Raw genomic sequence first — 18,838 nt, forward strand, 5'->3', positions numbered from 1 at the left:
GGCGGTGGTGAGGGGCGACTAGATTCTGCCATAGGGGTTTCGGACAACGAGGAGCTCCCCGAAAGCGGCCACCGCCGTCACCTCCCTTCACATGCATTCACGAGGGTCCTAACTCCCACGGATGCTTGCATCTCGGAACTCGCTACATTTACTACGCCCGCTGCCTCCGAAGGAAGCGCTCGATGTGAATAGTAGCCAACAACACCTCTTCCCGTCCAAGGGAGCGGAGCGCGAACGATTCAGGGGTGACGCGGCAGGAAAGCCAGATGGGGCCAGCTTCGAAAGCGGGGGCCCGCCGCTGACATCCTCTAACGTGTTCAACCGTGGCGGCCCTTTACCGCTACGTGGACCGTAACGGAGCAACGTTCCCACGTGCGAAACTGTGCGCACGTTAGCGCCGCGGCGGTTAATTATTTATTTTCGTGTTCTCCGCGCCCCCACCGCCTTCGTCGTCGCCTTAAGGAACTCCTCCTCGCCCCCACCCGGAGACCGGAGTCCCGCGACCGCCTGCGCCTCCTCTGCCTTCTTCCTCCTATATTTGTGTACGTATACGCGTACGTACTACTACTGCTGTGAACTTGCTTTATCGCTTCTCTTTTTGTGATTTCGGATTGGGGAGGGAGGGTTTTATCGAGTGCTGGAGACAGCGAAAGATGCCGCGACCCTGCGCTCGTGATCCCCGTGAGGCGGTCCGTGAGAATGCCCCATCGGCGGCCTCTCCTCCCTCGGCATCCCACATCCTCCTCCAACTACCCCCCGCCTTCTTTTGATCACGAGAGCCACCCGCCCCCGTCGCCGAAGAAGCTCGTGGAGTCGAGCGATCGGGCACCAGCGGCCGCTTGGAAACCCGGGAACCGGTTCTTGAGCACTCGCCCGAGGTCCGGCCTCGATGAGGAGCGCCGGCCCTTGGTCGGACCCCGGGGGGGCGGTGTGATGCCCCCGGCGGAAATGTTCGGCGACCAGGACCGCTTCCTGATTCCGTTGCAGCGGCTGTCCAGCGGCGGCGGGAGCAGCAGCTTCGGCGGCAGCTTGTTCACGGTGGACGGGAACGTGCTCTCCGGGACGACTGCCACCGTGGAGGGGAGCGGCAGTCTGTTGGCGGCAGTGGACGGCGGCATGGATCTGAGGGATGAGTCGGCTGATCGGAATTGGGCGCAGAGGGCGCGGGAGAGCTATTATCTGCAGTCGTCGCTGGCAACCAGGTTGACGTCGCAGGCGTTCTTGGCCGGACAGCCGCTCCTCCTGCTGGAAAACTCTCAGGAGATTTGCGGTGTCTCGGCCGATTCGGAGACGGTGTCGTATCGACTATGGGTAACGTTTTCCTCCTTAATGACTTGGTTTCTAATAGCTTGATCACCAGATCTGGCTTTGTCGTGCAGGTTCTTGTTGAGGATTACCAGAACATGGCAATTAAATCTTCTTTACTGGCTTTTAGTCCTTTTGCTTTTTTGTTGAGGAAGACGACTTTAGGCTTTCTATCTATAGATGTGCGAGTGGGGAACGCTTAAACATTTAACCCTTCTACAACCACCCGCCTCCCACCCCGCAAAACAAAAAAAAAAAGAAAAAAAAAGAGTTCTCATTTGTGTGTCTATATTCTTGCATAATTAATTATCTGATCGTGTCCTTTTTATATCGTCTATTTCAAACTGATTAGATAAAGTGAATTGCTGAGATCAATTTCACATGTTGTTATTTAAACCTGATACATGCCTAAATTTGCAAATCGTTGCTGTTAAATCATTTGTTCCTCACTTCCTCTGATGAGTAAAACCAGAAATGTATTATGTTTGTAGCTATGGCTAGTTCAACTTGGATTCTTATGACAAGTCAATGTAGACCCTCTTTTAGTTTCTTGTTTGGTTTGTTTAAGGCTTACAGTTTGAAGGAGAACTCCTATTGGAGCTCTGTAATCATCGTCCATGTGCTTTGGGCATCTGTTTATGTTCTTTTTGCATATACTTTTTTATTATAATGATGTTTTGCCAGATAGATCTGGCTCTTTGCTCAAAGGAGATCTGAGACAGGTTTTTGAATGCATTTTGGGTTCAGGCTTTTTTATTGTGTTTTATTACTTCATTTTTTGATTAAACCTTTAATATGTGTTGTTAATTAGTTCTCATTTTATCTTTTCGTGACAATCCAAAATTCCAAAGAGTAAACAGGATCTAGTCCACTTGAATGGACTGTATTATCTGCTGACATTATGAAATTCATTCATCGAGTTCTTTTAAATAAACATGATAGCTTCTGAGAAATTGAAATCTCCGCAGAAACCCATACGAAGTTATGCTTGAAAGATTTTATATACGTCTTTCAATCCCAAAGGTCCAGGCACGTACGTATGTTTTTACCTTCTATGTTCAGGTGGATTGGACAGTTGGACTTTCTGATCCCAATCTAAATTGGGATTCTCCCCCTTGGTTTTAGTTATAATTTCTATAAAAAAAGGTTGAAGTTTCATATGTTAGTGTCTTATTCCAGTAAGTTACCTGCTAATTTATTACCTCGTATCCATTCTTAAGCATAGATTGTGCTTTAGCATGCACACAACCCCCAACAACTAGAAAGATTACAAGACATTTTCCACAGTAGGTTTTTAATTATTCAAGATAGGATGGTGTTGCACTGATATGATTAATCAGTTTCATTGCTAATATCTGATGAAGAAGTTGGAACAAAAATTAAAAGTATCAATAAGTAGGTAAAATCAAGCCATACAGCATACGACAATAACATCATCAACAACCCGAGTCCACAACTATTTGTAGTTCATTGCTAGAATCCTTTTCTGCCTTTGATTTCTCCTCATGGTAGAAGTAGGGGTAATCAAGTCACTTTTTAGAATTCTATTTAAAGTTTTCTTTGGTCTTTCTTTAACTCTCCTAAAATAGTTAACCATAAGTAACTTGCTTTGCTTAATAACTACATTTATAGTTCATTGATATCCAAACTACCTTCAGTAGTTCTGTTTCATTTAATTTAGATATTTCCTTCTATATCCTTTTCAGTAATGGCACACCTCCTCAATGTTGTCATGCTGCAAATATTGACTTCTTTTGATAAGTTGTCACCTGATCTTAGATGTTTTTTGTTCTTACATATCTTTTGATTTCCTTATTCACACAGCATTAAATCACAAGTATTGCATATAAATATTGGAAAGTAAACACGAGTAGTCTGATTATCATTAAGCTGATGTTTGATCCCAAAACAAGAAATTATGATAAATTCGTAACCTGTCGATGTGCTCTATGTGGGTTAGACAAGCATGGTGCAAGGCGAAAGTGTGATCGAAGTTTTGTCATGTGTATTAATATTGGACAGGATAGTTTATGACTTTATTCATCCTTATTCTGGTGTCCTGGAGGAGATGGTTTTGTAAAATGCATGCCATTTAAATGCTAAATTCTGTCATAAATTTATTGACTATTTATGTAGGACAATTTTACTATCTATTATTTTTTGCAGGTCAATGGTTGCTTGTCTTATTCTGATAAGATAGTTGATGGATTCTATAACATTATGGGAATGGATCCTTACTTATGGGCAATGTGCAATGAACCAGAGGTTGGTAAAAGGTTGCCCTCATTGACGGCTCTCCAAGTAGTTGATCCGAGTGAGTCCTCGATGGAAGTTGTCCTTGTTGATAAGTATGCTGATCTTAGCCTTAAACAGCTCGAAAACAGAGCTTTGGAGCTTTACCATGCATCAGAAACTAAGTTAGAGCTTGTAGAAAAACTCGCCGGACTTGTTTCTGGCTTTATGGGGTAAGTCCATGATAATTTTTGCCCAACTACTTGGAAACTTTCTATTAGCTGTTGAAACTGAATATATCTTTTGGGAGTTTGAAGGGGTGCATTCAAATCAGAGCAAGGTGATCTTCATCGATTGTGGAAGTCGTATAGCAAAGAACTAAGAAAACGTCAAAAATGTGTTGTCATTCCTATTGGCAACTTGTCTATAGGACTTTGTAGGCATCGTGCCATTCTCTTTAAGGTAAGCTATTTTCTTTTCTTCATATCACACACACATCACAACAATCAATAACACACCCCACTCAAACCCCCTTCTCTTTTCTCTTTTCAATCGTAGCTTTCTTATGCTATCAGTAGGAGTTTCCCTTGATTTCTGATGATGATAATGGATTGAAAAGATGCTTCTAATTTTTTTCCAAATACTGGATACACCGACTTTGTTTCTGTTGATATGCAGGAACTGGCTGATTACATAGGAATTCCATGTCGTATAGCTCATGGCTGTAAGTACTGTTCTTCAGTGCATCCTTCTTCTTGCCTAGTGAAAGTTGAGGATGCCAAACAGTCATTCAGGTAGTCTTTCTGTACTGTCCTTACCAAGAGTTCATTTGTATTACTGCTCTGATTTCAAATCCTTATAAAGGACAGACATCTTAGATTTGCAGATTATTTAGTAGTCTGGATGCTGCTTTAACCTCAAGATACTTATTTAGACTTACGTAGCAGTATCAACCGTGCATCTCCTCAAGGCCATTTATAATGAGAGCTGAAAATCTAATAAGTTGTTATCTAGGAATGTCGAGGTAAATTTCCATAAGCCTAAAGTTGCTTTATGCTCCATGATACTATGACTTGCACATTTAAGTGTTGAATGTTTGTATCGAAGAACTTTGGATTTAGGTCAAGATACAAAAGTGTCTAGTATATATTCCACGCCAGTCTTGTTTCTGATGTGAAGTTGTGCACCTAATTAAAATGTGGCCTGACATGTCAAACTAGGTTGTATGGCTCAATAACTCAAGTGATTGGATGAATCATTTTAGATTATCTTGTATAATCAAGATTTAAAGTCACGATTTCTGTTTTGCAAGTTCTGAACCCTGCTACTCATGTAATTCCCTATGTAAAATTGTTTATTAGTCACTATTGATAGCTCTTGATTTAATAAAAAATCTGCCTGGTTCGCCAATAAGTCCTTGAAATTTATGGGGAGCATAAAATTTGATGTGACATGAGTTGAAACATATACATATATAAATGGTGAGGACAACCTTGTCTATGATCGAGTCATTATACTTTCAAGATCAATAATAGTGCAACCATGTGCAGATTGGATGTTCAGAAGATCCTATTTAACTCCTCACTGTATAGGCTGCTCTATGTTGAGGTTGACTCAAATGGTGCATCTGAGGGTAGGTAACATTAGGTCGAACCACTTGGGTGCTCTTACATCTTTTAGCATCTTTAGCTTTACAAGTTCAGAAACAATGAACAAATGTTGCACCTAAAAAATCATGGACCTAGCCTTGTAGAACTTGGGTCTAATAGCACTTGATGGAACTATCTCGAGTTAGAACCACAGGAAGGATGAATACTGGATTAGTAGTCGAGTACGTCCAACAACTTAAGATGTCTACCTATTCCAATAAGATGAGTCTAGAAACAGGTAAGATTCTTTTTTTGTTGATTTGTATGAGGTCCACTGAACTATATGTATGAGAGTATATATTCATGTATATAAGTATGCATGGCTGGGTTGTAGATTAGGTATAGGCAGGTCTGTGGTTGTCCTGCTGATGTCCAGCTGGGTCCCTCCATGTGGAGTGTATAAATTTGGTTGCAACTGAAACACATATACGTTACAAATTGTTCTGTCCTTGTGTTCGAGCCAAATGCTACTAAGTGTCTGTATGACTGGGTAACTGTCATAACTTTCTCAAGTTCTACTACTGCCCCACACTTTGCAGTCAATAGGTTCTTTTAATAAAATTGCCTAGATCTTCAATTAGGTCAACTATTTTCATTTGTGGCTTTGTTGGTTCATTCTTTTTTTTGAACTTATGAGTGGTCATTTTGTTAAGCTTAGGGTTATTTTGCGATTTTCCACATAAAGTATCTCCTTACATCAAACAAATCTTGAAGAGAACAACAGAGTTCCGGTGTGATGTCCTATCATTCACTTAGTTGTTAATTTAAGTGACCACACATGCAAAAATGAATAGAGAAAGGACACATTGTATTTGATGAACATCCATTAATCAACCTATGGTCTTCTATCTGCTTTATTTTTCTTTGGCAGAACTGGCTGAAATTGCTGGTACTTGTCATCTGACACTTGATTCATGTTTTCTGCATAGTTTGGTTAGATTATTATTATTATTATTTGATGAAAGAGTGCTTGCTGTATAAATTTGGTGAGTCCTGTGTTCAGCATGTTATGTCACGAGCTAAAAGTTTTATATTTCCATTGTTACTTTCATCTTTTCATTACTTGCATATTAGTTGACAATTCTTGATATTTTTCACATCCTTTCCTTCCTCATTGTATATTTTAACAGGGAATATGTGGTAGATTTAGTTGGTGAACCAGGAAGATTCTATAATCCAGATTCATCCATCAATGGCAATTTGCTTTCGTCTCTGCCCTCCCCGTTCCAAGGTCCCCATTTGCTTGGTTGTAAGAACTTGTATACTTCTGAGACGACATGGAATCAGATGCTAGTTCAAGAGCAAACAGGTATGTTTCTTGCAGATTCTGCAGTTTATTCCTTATCTCCACCTATCAAGAGTAAAAAATGTCATTAATGAGACATGACAAGTTTATTTTATTTTTTTTCTTTCTAAGGTAATCTTTGCAGTAAATTTTGCACAGATCATTTGCCTTAGGCACCTTGTGGTGTTGCAATTATATGTAGTTGACTTTTTGCTTTTCTTAAAACAAAACTACAAACAGTGACAAATTTTCACTATGGTTGTGAGGTGGAATAAATATATTGGCAGTATGACCTAGACGTGGATCCATTGGCTGGACCATACTGAGCAGTAGTTTGGATCATTATAACCTAGATGTGTTGGCTGGATCACACTGCCCATGACCAATATATATGTATCAGTTAAAAAAAAAATCTTAGAATACTTTTAGTACGAAGTGATTGGAAGTAGTAGTTAGGCTAATCCTCTTATATAAGATGATGAATCACTATAGCTGTTGGCATTATCATCTAGACCAATTTTACGTGCATTACCATTAACTTTCTCACGTATGTTTGGTACTTCTCATCATAATCTTTCAGAAGTTCAATCCATAAAGATTCGTTGTGAACTTGTTTTTGTAACACTGTCTATCGGAAACAAAATGAAAGTATGTATATGGTTTACGTGTTGGTTATTTCTTTGGTAGTGAAGATTGAGAGTGCATGCACCAAGTCATAACCGAAAATACTTGTTAACTTCAGAATGATTTCTAGTAAACACAACTTGACTATTTTGGTATAATTACTTGTGGTGAAATTTTCACATACATATCATGAGATGGTTGTATGAGCCATTTGCTCCTTGTGGACAGTACTTCCCTTGGGAGTCATTATTACAGCTGCAAAATAATCTGTACATGGATCTTATATGATGGATAGGGAGATTTTTAGGTGGCTTGTGTTGCAGGTATGATTGCAAGAAACTGTTATGATCCATCTGAAATAGAAGCTTCCAGACAATTAAAAGTAAAGGCAATTGGTAGCAAGGGTGAGAAGAAGGGGAATCCTCCAACAGTACCTAAATACTTGAATCTGGAGCCTTCTCTTGCTATGGATTGGCTTGAGATATCATGGGACAAGTTGGAGATCAAGGAACGAATTGGAGCTGGTACTTCTTATATTGAATACCTTGTCCTGGAAGTTAATTCTTTCTTAGTATTTTTTGTTCCAAAATGATTTAAACGAGTCTTCATAATTTCCTTGATATGGTCAGCTTATAAGAACTTCTATCTTTAGGTTCATTTGGGACAGTTTATCGTGCTGAATGGCATGGATCAGTAAGTACTCTATCCTTTTGAAGTTCCATTGTTTCTACAAGTTAATATCAGTTGTGTGTTGATATACATGTTCAAAATATAAATTTTATGTTGAAGGTACATTTTAGGGAAACATACCGTGCCTAAGATTTCAGATCATATATCTGTACCGTCAGATGAAATAATTCCTTTTGTCTTTTCTGTGACAAATAGTTTTATATTGGTTGACCTGTGAGGATGAAGTGCATGTCCCATGTTAGACTCTAGACTCGTCTTCATATATAATTTTCTTGTATATGGTTATTAGACTTGATTTAACAACTAACTTGTCAATTATAGCCCGGAAGTTTCCTTGTTTAAGCAATTTAGATACTGGTGCTTTCTTTGATATGCCATTCCAGAAACAAAAAAAAAATTGCATAGATGTGTATGCTCCATGGGTTTAACTGCTGGTCCATGTTATTCTGCACCATGACGGCATAGTATTGGTATCAGGATCTTGATCATGCTGAGTGTGTGTGAAAATTGTGGTGGCTTAACAAGACATGCTGACCAGCACAAACTCGATTCTTGTCCTCTATGGGCATCTATCATGCCGGACCACCAGCACAAAATAGTGATGTTCTTACCTGTACTTCTATGAAATTAGGGACCTAATGTTTCTTTGCATTCAGGAATTGTGTTATGTGCAGTTTGCCTTGGCATGTGCGTAGCGACATGCATATCATGGTCTTGTATGAGATAGTTAAAAAATCACATGTCAGTACATGGCAATTAACTTTTTTGTTGTAGCTTGGCAAGTTGCTTTTCAAGTCTGAAAGTGGACACCTGATTTGTAGCTTAGAAGTTCTTTTGAACTCTGCAAGTTTGGAATCATAAGTAGCTGGCTGCTCGACAACATTGCTACTTTAATTCTTTTCATTCAAATGCATGGTATGAGCTAGGTGGTTACCATGTCTAAAAAGCAATTAGATAAAAAAAGTTAAAAATGTAGCAAGTAAACTTGTTGCCTTAGAAATAAAAACTATGTTATTATGGTATCTTTTTTTACAGAAATATTCTGATATAGCAATCAAGACTCACTACGCCACAAGTTTACTGAACTCTTTTGTCAATGCATGACACAGGATGTTGCAGTGAAGGTTCTTGCTGATCAAGACTTTCATGATGATCAGTTGAAGGAGTTTCTGAGAGAGGTAAATCAAACTATTTGAATAAATTGTCAGTGATAATATAATCTTCGACTCTAATTTGATTGACCGTATAAGTACGTTGTTAAGTAATAGATTGACAGACATACTGGATAACTTTTAGCAGCCTTGGCACATTCTATAAATCACAAAACCATCTAATATTTGTTGATGCTTAATAATTGCCGTTGCATATCAAGGATTGGAAATGAGAACTGTCTTAGTTTTTAACTATTCAGCAGAATTAAGATAAGAAAGGCGATGACGCATGACTTAATATGAATTTAGTTCTTCATGTGTAGTAGTGATTTGGTGAGTATTGGCCATTATTCTCTCTTTTTTCTCACTGTAACTAGTTATGATAGGAAACTGTTGTGGTGAATATTTAATTAAACAGACTAGTGATATAGAGGGTAGATAACAGCCCAGCCAAAGAGTTATAATGGGTTGCAAGGGTTTCTAGGATGTCTATCATGTCACTTTACGATAGGTTGTCAATGGCTTGTCAAGTCTCGATGGCTTTTGCAGCTAAGGTTGGCTTTGTTTCCTTGCCCAGTCTGCAAACTGTGAAGTGTGTCTGCAGTTAGAAGATTTCTTGGTGAGGTTTGCTTACATCCGGAAGAATATTTTGACTAAGAATTTGCATCTGAGGGTACCTTCCCTGCAAAACTGACGGGTAGCTTCAAGAAAAGAAATGTACAACAGCAAATTGATGAAATACAGAACTATAAAGAAAAAAAGATCGAGTAGAAGCTGCTGCTTGCAAGTTCTTAACCTGCAGGCCAACTTTTGCCCGGTGAAACAAACCAGGCCTTTCTTACATAATTTATGCATTTTTTACACCATCATATTTAATACTTTTTTTTCTTTGTGGCATACAACTTGATCATCATCTCATGTATGTGGCTACCCTTGTATCATTTTGGGCTGCAGGTTGCTATAATGAAACGAGTTCGCCATCCAAATGTTGTACTATTCATGGGAGCTGTCACAAAACAACCATATTTGTCAATAGTGACCGAGTATCTGCCTAGGTATCCCCATGTAATATTGCTTAAGATTCAGAAGGAACAGAAATTCGGTCTTAAGTCTGATTATTTAGTGTTAATTTTTAAAATTGTATGCTTGAAAACAGGGGAAGTCTTTACCGTCTCATAAACAGAACTGCTGCTGGGGAAATTTTGGACAGGCGGCGTCGGTTGCGGATGGCCCTTGATGTGGTTTGTTACTTTGCTTGGTACTTAAAAGGCAAAAAAGTTGACCATGATTTGCAGTTCATGATTCGTAAGTAAATTACAGGCCAAAGGTGTCAATTATCTTCATTGTCTAAATCCACCTATTGTGCATTGGGATCTGAAGACTCCTAATCTTTTGGTAGACAAGAATTGGTCAGTGAAGGTAAGTTAAGACCACTTGTTGATTGTTTTGCCTATTTTTAACTGATAGTGATGCTTTTGTTGAGCTTTTGGCTATAGGTTTGTGATTTTGGGTTATCGAGATTCAAGGCTAATACTTTCATATCATCAAAATCTGTTGCAGGAACAGTAAGCATTCATTTTCCTTTAACTTCTACTCACTTATTAAGTAGTCATTAACATGTATTATAAGAATGATAGAAATATATCATATAATTCTGTAGGAATTCCAATACATATTGCTTCATATGGCATTATGTTCTCTTTTGTTTCATGGCTAGTGTTTTCTACATGGCTGCTGCTTTAAGAATCGACATTACATTCTTCGTAGTATCTATGGTATTGGTCCATCCCAATGTTGGATGATAAAGTGGATGAGATGATACGTTAATGGGGATCCATATGGTAAATCAGTTTGCTAGCATTATACCCTAATTTGTAGAAATTTAATGTCAGTGCTGCAGTCAATTGGCAAGTCAATATCAAAGAAGGAATAAGTTACCTTTGGATTGGTGTACGAGCTATATACATTTTGTTTTCAGCTTTTGTGATGGAAGATGTTGACTTACTAATTTAGTCTTGATACACCGAGTCAGAAAGCATATCTTCTAGAAATTGACTTTCGATATTGGCAACTGTGAAAATGTAGCATCATTCTTTGGTATTATCAGTACAGTCAGCATGCTAGTATCATCAGTACAGTCAGCATACTACCTTTTGGTTTTGCAGCCTGAGTGGATGGCTCCAGAATTTCTTCGTGGAGAACCATCAAATGAAAAATGTGATGTTTACAGCTTCGGGGTGATCTTATGGGAGCTATTAACAATGCAACAACCTTGGAGTGGGCTTAACCCTGCGCAGGTGGTTATTGTAGTAGTTTTTCTTCTTTGAGGAACTATTTTTGCTTATTTACAGTAATGGTTTTTTTTTTTTTTTGTAAATTTACACCACAAGTTAGACAAGTTTCCACAACTTGTTTTATGTGGTATTCTTTTTAGTTTCACACAGAATGTTCATGGGATATGAAGGTCTGACGGGGGATATGTGCAGGTTGTCGGAGCAGTTGCCTTTCAGAATAGAAGGCTGGCAATTCCTCAAGATACTTGTCCCGTGTTAGCAGCTCTCATGGAATCATGCTGGGCTGAGTAAGTACATCATTCTTGTGACGTTTATCAATAATCAGCATCCATCAATAGCATTTCTTGAAATGGATGAGATGGTTCAACACCTAGGTGCACAAATAAAGTAGTATCTTTCTGGAGTTTATGATAACAGCTTGTGCAGTTGTTGGCCTTTTTCTCTTTGAGAGACATGATGATTTCCAAACCGAGAAACTTGTTGCCTATAGGTCGCCAACGAGCTGTTCTATGGTTGGTTGGAGTTGAGTTTGTGGCAGATGAAACTTCATACTGCGAACTCATTTGTATCACCATCCGAGTGATACTCGTTTAAGTTCAACCTTGGGCTAGAAGTTCTCATGAATTCTAGGAACTAGTCACTATTGATGATTATATATATCTTAGGTATGTTATATTCTCTTGGAGTCTCCAAGTGGTCATCTGTAGGCAGCTTTATAGGTTTCTTAATTTACATTTGCTTCTACTGGCTGAACCTTATCTATTTCGTCCTTTGACATGTAATCCGTGTGACTTGGATTACTCTGTCGTTGCAGCAGTAGCAGTAACATATTGTTTCTTCCCATGTAGTGATCCAAGACAGCGGCCTTCCTTTTCGAACATCGTTGATACGTTGAAGAAGCTACTGAAACCACCTGTGCCACTGGAACAGATGGCCAGCCCATAGCCTGCCTGCCTGTCTGTCTGCCTCCGCCAGCATGCGATGCTATTATTCTTTTCTCGATCCATCCACAAGTAAATCGCGTGAGTCCTACCGAGCTTATATTATTTTCACTTGTGTAAAATATGCCGCAATAATGTGCTTAGTTTCGTCGCTAATATGTTCCTCTCGATGAACAATGCTATACCATGTGGTCACATCATTAGCAAGTCGCATTATGCCCTGTAGAGCTTGATGCGTAAAGTAAGCCATGTGAGTTGCAAAATGAAACAGCAGATACGCTGCCGAGAAGAAGGTTACTCTTTAAAATTATGAAGGTAATGTGTATGTATGCACTGTGAATAGCAAAAATAGAAAGGCAGGATAAATTTTGGTATTAGGTTGATAACCCGTCTCAATCTGATCAAAAACAACATGCTGATATGAATTCGTTCTTGTATATGGAGACCGCTCGATCAAGGAGCTAACCCATTGACTTCTAAGCTTTTCATAGACCACCCATCGGTTCTCTACATATATAGATTGTGTACATAAAACGTTGATGGATAATTCTCGCTACATCAGTCAAGCTTTTTGTTTTGGCCAAAAAATGAAAGCCATGATTTATCAGTCTGTAATCTTCGACCCGAACATTGGAGGTTGGTTGAGATAGGAAGTGCGGTTTCTTCTCAACTCTGATGATTTGCCAAAGATAAATGATCGATAGGTAAAAAAATGACAATCTTCTTTAAATTATCAACATGCTCGCTGATCCATATCTAAAATAGCATTGAATTCTTTGTAGTAATTCGTGTCCGGTTAGTCAATTAATAAAAGATTTCAGATCAGATCAATGTTGCTACTGCTAAAGCATCAACCATAATCTGTGGACCTTTATTCGATTTAATTATAATATATAATGATATTAAGATTTCCGAAAGGCGTGAATGAGTATTAAGGAACATTAAAAGAGCTTCTAAGGAGAAGATTATCCATAATAATTAAGTTACCATGTCAAAATAGTTACGATAGTTAACAATAGCTAAGTTTTATTTTAGCTACAATGAATTGTCTATTTTAATGGTCCTTTGAATGTGTCATGAATTCCATATGGAGTCTAATAATTTCTTTCCAATTCTTTTGTTGGAAGGTTATTTAGTCATGGATATCAAAAATATTTTGTGAAATTTCAAACAGGTCAATTCACAAAGTAGCAGTCAATTCCTTATTTGATTCTTTTGTTGGCAGGTGATTTAGTCATGTATGTCAAAAACATTTTCTGAAATTTCCACACATTCAAAGGTCGATTCAAACCCCCCAACCCCAACCCGCGCCGCCTTTTTTTTTTTTTGGAACCAATTATTGAATTATTCTTAATTCCAACTGCAATTTATCGTTTTTGTTTCTAGAATGCGAGCAAGGCTAATTATATAAGACCTTTTAAATATCTTTAACCTTATAATTTATATTAAATTTTTTATAATTATAAAAATAAAATATTTAGTTTTATTTATCCTAATATTATTAATTTTATCGACGAAAGTACGAAAATGATAAACAAAAAAATAATTTCAATGTCCTTTTCGATGATGACAAATAATGATGTCGCTAGGGGTCACGGATGACTATTGTGAATGATGAGGGAGACCGATGACGAGATGTGAGCCAATGACGTAGATATCGATACTCTACATTTACATCAGCATTGCTCGGCAATTGTATCGGCGCCAACACATAGAGTGTCGGGATTTGCATCATCATCTTATCTCTTGTCATCACTCTTCCTCTTCATCCACAACAGTTATTCTTAACCCAACGACGTCGATATCTGTCACCATCTAAAATTTATTGAAATGTTCAAATTTTTTTTAATATATCATTTTCATACTTTCATCGATAAAATCGATGGTGTTCGAGTAATTGAAACTAGATGTTTCACGACATTTTTATTTAAAATTTTTAATCTAATTTTATAGGATAATATATATTTAATTAATTCACACTTAATTGTACATGATCCGCTCCGTTTCTCACAAGAATTCGAAATGCTCTATTCCCAGTGTCACACCTTTAAACCCACAGATCTTAAAATCTCAACCGTCCGGGGACACGCATGGCAACCATTATATACACGCCACTGCTGTTGGGGATCGCCGCTCTCGATCGACTCACTTGCGTATTACTTAAACCATGATTTGTGTGATGTTCACCAATCTTAAAGCAATCGGAAGGTTGTAGCTGGCCCATACCAAACCCTGGCTCTCTTTTTGCGAGTCGTCCCCATCACCCGTCTCTCTCTCTCTCTCGCTCTCTCTCTCTCTCTCCCCGCGGTCAACCCACCATTTTGACTACGCGACTTGCTGTGAAGAAGCGAAAGAAACGCAAAGGTTTTGTATCAATTCGCCTCCGCTGATTTGATCGTGTCTTCGATCTCAAGACTCCACCTTTCCTTCCTGCTGCGCGATTCCTCGTGTGCTGATATGAATAGTTCCAGCGGTTCTGCCGCTGGTCCGAGCTCCGGATCGGGGGATGGATCGGCTCCCAGGAGGAATTCGAAGCGGCCAAAGTGTAATCTCACTTCTGAGATCTTCTTTTTGCCGTCGTTTCCGTATGGATTTGTTGTTGTTTAGGCTTCTGATAGTTGCCTTATTGTAGAGATTGTTCTTGTTCGGGGAGGTTTTAGGTTTTTGGGCATCGAAATCGTCTTCATCTTCTTTTTGTTCCTTCTGCTCCGTCTTGGGGGTTGTTTTGCTTGGTCCTCTCCTTTTCCCCTTTCTAGTTTGCGATTCTGGATCTCTCCTATGGGTGATATCCTTGTTTGATAGAGAGCGCTACAAATGTTCGGTTGAAAACTGATACAGTCGCTTGTCTTCCGTTGGGTACTCAGATTCCAAGTTTACACAACAGGAGCTACCAGCTTGCAAACCAATCCTTACTCCAAAATGGGTAACCTTTACGTTCTTTACTGCTTTGCATGCTGTCTTTGCATATGGCCAGATAGGTGTTGTAGAGACAGAAACCAGGCAGAGCAATCTGATGCTGGATCGTGTAGGTGATCTCTGTGTTCACACTTGTTGGCGTCATCTTTGTCCCCATCGGTATCGCCGCGCTTATGGCCTCCAACAACGTATGCTGAATGTCGTCGATACCATAGAATTCTTATGTATGTCGATGTCTCGTGTGCCTGTTTGTTTCTCACTATGCCTCTTTTCTTTGTAGGTTGTCGAAATCGTGGATCGATATGATACAGAGTGCGTACCAGCAAACATGACCGGTGACAAGGTTGCATACATACAGAATGATGATATCATCAAAACTTGCACTAGAAATCTCACGGTAATCAGGCCTCTTAGTAACTATTCATGTAGTGGAGATATGAGGGAGTAGCTTATAACTTTGTTTTTGTTGATCTATGGCAAAGAGGTTTGGTTTCCTGGTGATGGAAAACTTGCTTACGATAGAAGCTTTTAATTTAAGATTTCTGACACGGCTTCTTTTGGTCTTTTGTCTTAGGTACCAAAAGATATGGATCAGCCTATCTATGTCTACTATCAACTGGATAACTTCTATCAGAACCATAGGAGGTACGCATTTAGTAACCTTCTGAAGTTGGTCTTGGTATTTTTCAGTGCTCCTAGCATAATAAATCTTCGCACCATTTGCTTTTGCTCTTTAATGCAATTTTCATATCGCATAAATATCCAAGATGGCTGATTCTGACACAAAAAAACAAGTCAATTTTGATTTCTAGGGAACAGTTTGTCTACAACTTCGCTGACAGTGATTTCTGAATCTAGGTATGTGAAGAGCCGAAATGATGCACAATTGAAGGATGCTGATCAAGCAAATAAGACTAGCGGATGTGATCCTGAAAAGACCACAAAAGATGGATCTCCAATTGTTCCTTGTGGTCTTATAGCATGGAGTTTGTTCAATGACACTTACAACTTTACCCTAGGCAACAAAAATTTGTCTGTAAACAAGAACGGCATTTCTTGGAAGAGTGACAGGGATCACAAATTTGGAAAAGATGTCTACCCAAAGAATTTTCAAAATGGAACTTTACGAGGTGGTGCAAGCCTAGTTTCAAATAAACCTGTGAGACTCCATTCTATAATTTCATGCTTTTCATTGGCATCTTATTTTTGAAGCGTGTGTTTAGATTGTGTTGGTTGAAATAGTCCCATGGTAAGGAGACTTAAATCAAAATTGCTAAATTCCTCTTCCGTTGTCATAAGAAGTTTGCAATTGTCACTCCTGAAGGGCAGATGATTTGTGTTTGAATTCTTCATTAATACCATTCTTTATTACAAAATTTAGTTATTTCCGAAATACCCTTCTGCTAGCTGATAGGGACCCATCTCTATCTTGATTGCTTGATGATAAGACTTGGTGTTCCATGATGCTAGAGCTTGGATAAAACTGGTGCAATCAGATTTTTACCATTCTATTTATTTTTTTGATTGGATAAAACTGAACCAAGTTTTTACTTACTTTTTTCGAGTTTGAATTGTCTGACTTCCTGTTATTTTTATTCTGGATCTTCAGTTGGAATCGATTAGTGACAATATGTTTATTATAAATTCATTCATACTCAGTCTTGAGCTGCCTATAAGCATCTTCTTTTATTTGCGGCCGATTCACATTCCAGATTAAAGATTTTCTGATCGCATGGTATGCCATGTTTTACAGATTTAGATATTGGTCTGTTCTAGTTGCATTGAAGTTTCCCTTGTAATGTCATACAACCGAATAACAACTGATCTATTATGTTTTTTGTATGGGCAGTTGAACGAGCAGGAGGATCTCATTGTATGGATGCGCACTGCTGCCCTTCCAACATTTAGAAAGCTTTATGGGAAAATAAATCAGGATCTTAAAGCAAATGATATTATAATGGTGACACTGGAGAACAATTACAATACATATAGTTTTAATGGCAAGAAAAAATTGGTGCTATCCACCTCAAGCTGGCTTGGTGGGAAAAATGACTTCCTTGGCATAGCATATCTGACCATTGGAGGGCTATGCTTCTTTTTGGCCACAGCCTTTACCGTCGTATACTTGGTGAAACCTAGGTACACTCTTTTACTGAATTTCATCAGACAAACTAATCTTAGAAGAAAAATGTCTATCGGACAATTCCAGTGCTGTCTTGGAACTTTAAGTCTAATCTTAACTTTGTGAAATCTGAATTCTTGAGTGACTTTTAAAATTTATGTTTGTGCTCATGGGCTGCCATGTCTTTTTATTTTGCTCTGGATACATGCTGATGGCTGTTAATTAATTAATTTTGTAGATTGAATTTAATACTAAATTGTTTCTTCTGTTAATTGAAAACAATATTCACATTCTTAGGATTTATCGTATGAATGAGCTCATTACTGTCTTCAGCTTTCAGTTATTAACTTCAGTAAATGTACATTTTGGAAGTGCCTATTTCTTGAAATAACTTCCAACCTCTTCACCAGGTATTGAGTTGGATATTAATAGTGTTACTTTTCTTAAGTTGGTCATCTTTTGAGTATTTACTCCTGATAGAATGGCTTGGCACAATCTAATACGGTACCATAGTGAGCTATATACACCGGGCATCAAACCCCATCAAAGTAATTGAAAACTCTATCAACTCTCTTAATATCATCAGATAGCCATTATGCAGTTGTTTCCCCCGGAGATTTTCGCTGTGTTCCATTGTATGCATGTTTGATACACAATTCCCAATATTTGGTACTGGTTGAAACGACATTTTCAAGCATCACTGGGTATAGATGTCACTAGAATTTCTACTCTTCTAAACATGTATAGACTATTTTTAATGTTCTTTCCCTGATTGTATTTCAGAGTACTATCTTCATCTGTTACAAAGATGATCATTTGCTGTTCTTTCTGTTCTTATTATCATACTAGATATTCTTCTGAAAATTCGTCTTTGCAACTTTAACCTTTAAACACTAGCAACCAAGAAGAGAATGGAAAAGATTAACAAGTTGAATGATGTATGCTCACATCTATAGGCCACTATGTTGTATTGTATACCATAGCGATGGGTTTGTTGACTCTTGTACTTCAAAACATGGTGTTAATTTATGATGGTTATTTGTTGTTTGCTAATTTACTTGTGTCCATCTTGCAGGAAGCTTGGCGATCCTTCATATTTGTCATGGAATAGGAATCCTTCTGGGCACTAAAAGCTTGCAAGCTTGTATAAATATACTATAAAGTTTTTGCATGTATTAGAAATTAATATACTGTTGTACACGGATATATGCTTTGTGTTTCATCTATGTATGTTATGGTATTCTATCAAAAACCGAACATGACTAGATGATTAGCTTAGGGTTTTATTGAACTTCTCATTCCTCCTATAGTTGTTCTTCACAATCATAATTCCAAACTCCAACATCTTTATGTGGATTAGGTTGCCAAGGAAAACATTGGCCTGATACATCAACTGTTTTCGATTCATTTAGAGTCGACTGACATTTTGAAGGTTAGTTTTTTTACATCAGGAGAAGAGTGCTCCTTTGTGATACGGGATGATTAGGGTTCTAGTCATGAAAATAACTGTGGTTTGTTTGTTCAAAGCTTTATGCATCGAGCGGGTGTTTTGTTGAGGAGGAGGATATGCATCAAAGGTGGCATCTCGTCTTCTCTTCCACTTCCTTGTGTATTTATATTGATGATGCC

General features: G+C 38.4%; 2 protein-coding genes across 3 annotated transcripts; both read left to right on the forward strand.

The window, feature by feature from the left end:
- The first annotated feature begins 406 nt into the window (after positions 1 to 406).
- On the forward strand, positions 407 to 12,548 carry LOC103972422 (serine/threonine-protein kinase CTR1). Of its 2 annotated transcripts, XM_009386760.3 has the most exons (15): positions 407 to 1,311; positions 3,472 to 3,770; positions 3,855 to 3,999; positions 4,216 to 4,331; positions 6,317 to 6,495; positions 7,419 to 7,619; positions 7,748 to 7,788; positions 8,895 to 8,963; positions 9,891 to 9,991; positions 10,093 to 10,177; positions 10,257 to 10,355; positions 10,433 to 10,501; positions 11,102 to 11,233; positions 11,423 to 11,517; positions 12,079 to 12,548. In XM_009386760.3, exons 1-15 carry the CDS (start codon positions 700 to 702, stop codon positions 12,173 to 12,175), a joined length of 2,340 nt encoding a protein of 779 aa, XP_009385035.2. In that variant the 5' UTR covers positions 407 to 699; the 3' UTR covers positions 12,176 to 12,548. The 2 variants fall into 2 exon arrangements, with proteins under 2 accessions (XP_009385035.2, XP_065031488.1); XM_065175416.1 differs by lacking the exon at positions 10,433 to 10,501 and having other exon boundaries at positions 564 to 1,311; positions 12,079 to 12,416.
- Positions 12,549 to 14,439: 1,891 nt separating this feature from the next.
- LOC135652156 (ALA-interacting subunit 3-like) lies at positions 14,440 to 18,516 on the forward strand. The gene is made up of 8 exons (XM_065172906.1): positions 14,440 to 14,716; positions 15,036 to 15,094; positions 15,201 to 15,275; positions 15,368 to 15,484; positions 15,662 to 15,732; positions 15,946 to 16,246; positions 16,937 to 17,226; positions 18,285 to 18,516. Exons 1-8 carry the CDS (start codon positions 14,629 to 14,631, stop codon positions 18,337 to 18,339), a joined length of 1,056 nt encoding a protein of 351 aa, XP_065028978.1. The 5' UTR covers positions 14,440 to 14,628; the 3' UTR covers positions 18,340 to 18,516.
- The last annotated feature ends 322 nt before the right edge of the window (positions 18,517 to 18,838 follow it).

This window comes from Musa acuminata, chromosome BXJ3-11 (assembly GCF_036884655.1).
Source record: "Musa acuminata AAA Group cultivar baxijiao chromosome BXJ3-11, Cavendish_Baxijiao_AAA, whole genome shotgun sequence".
NCBI classification, from domain to species: domain Eukaryota; kingdom Viridiplantae; phylum Streptophyta; class Magnoliopsida; order Zingiberales; family Musaceae; genus Musa; species Musa acuminata.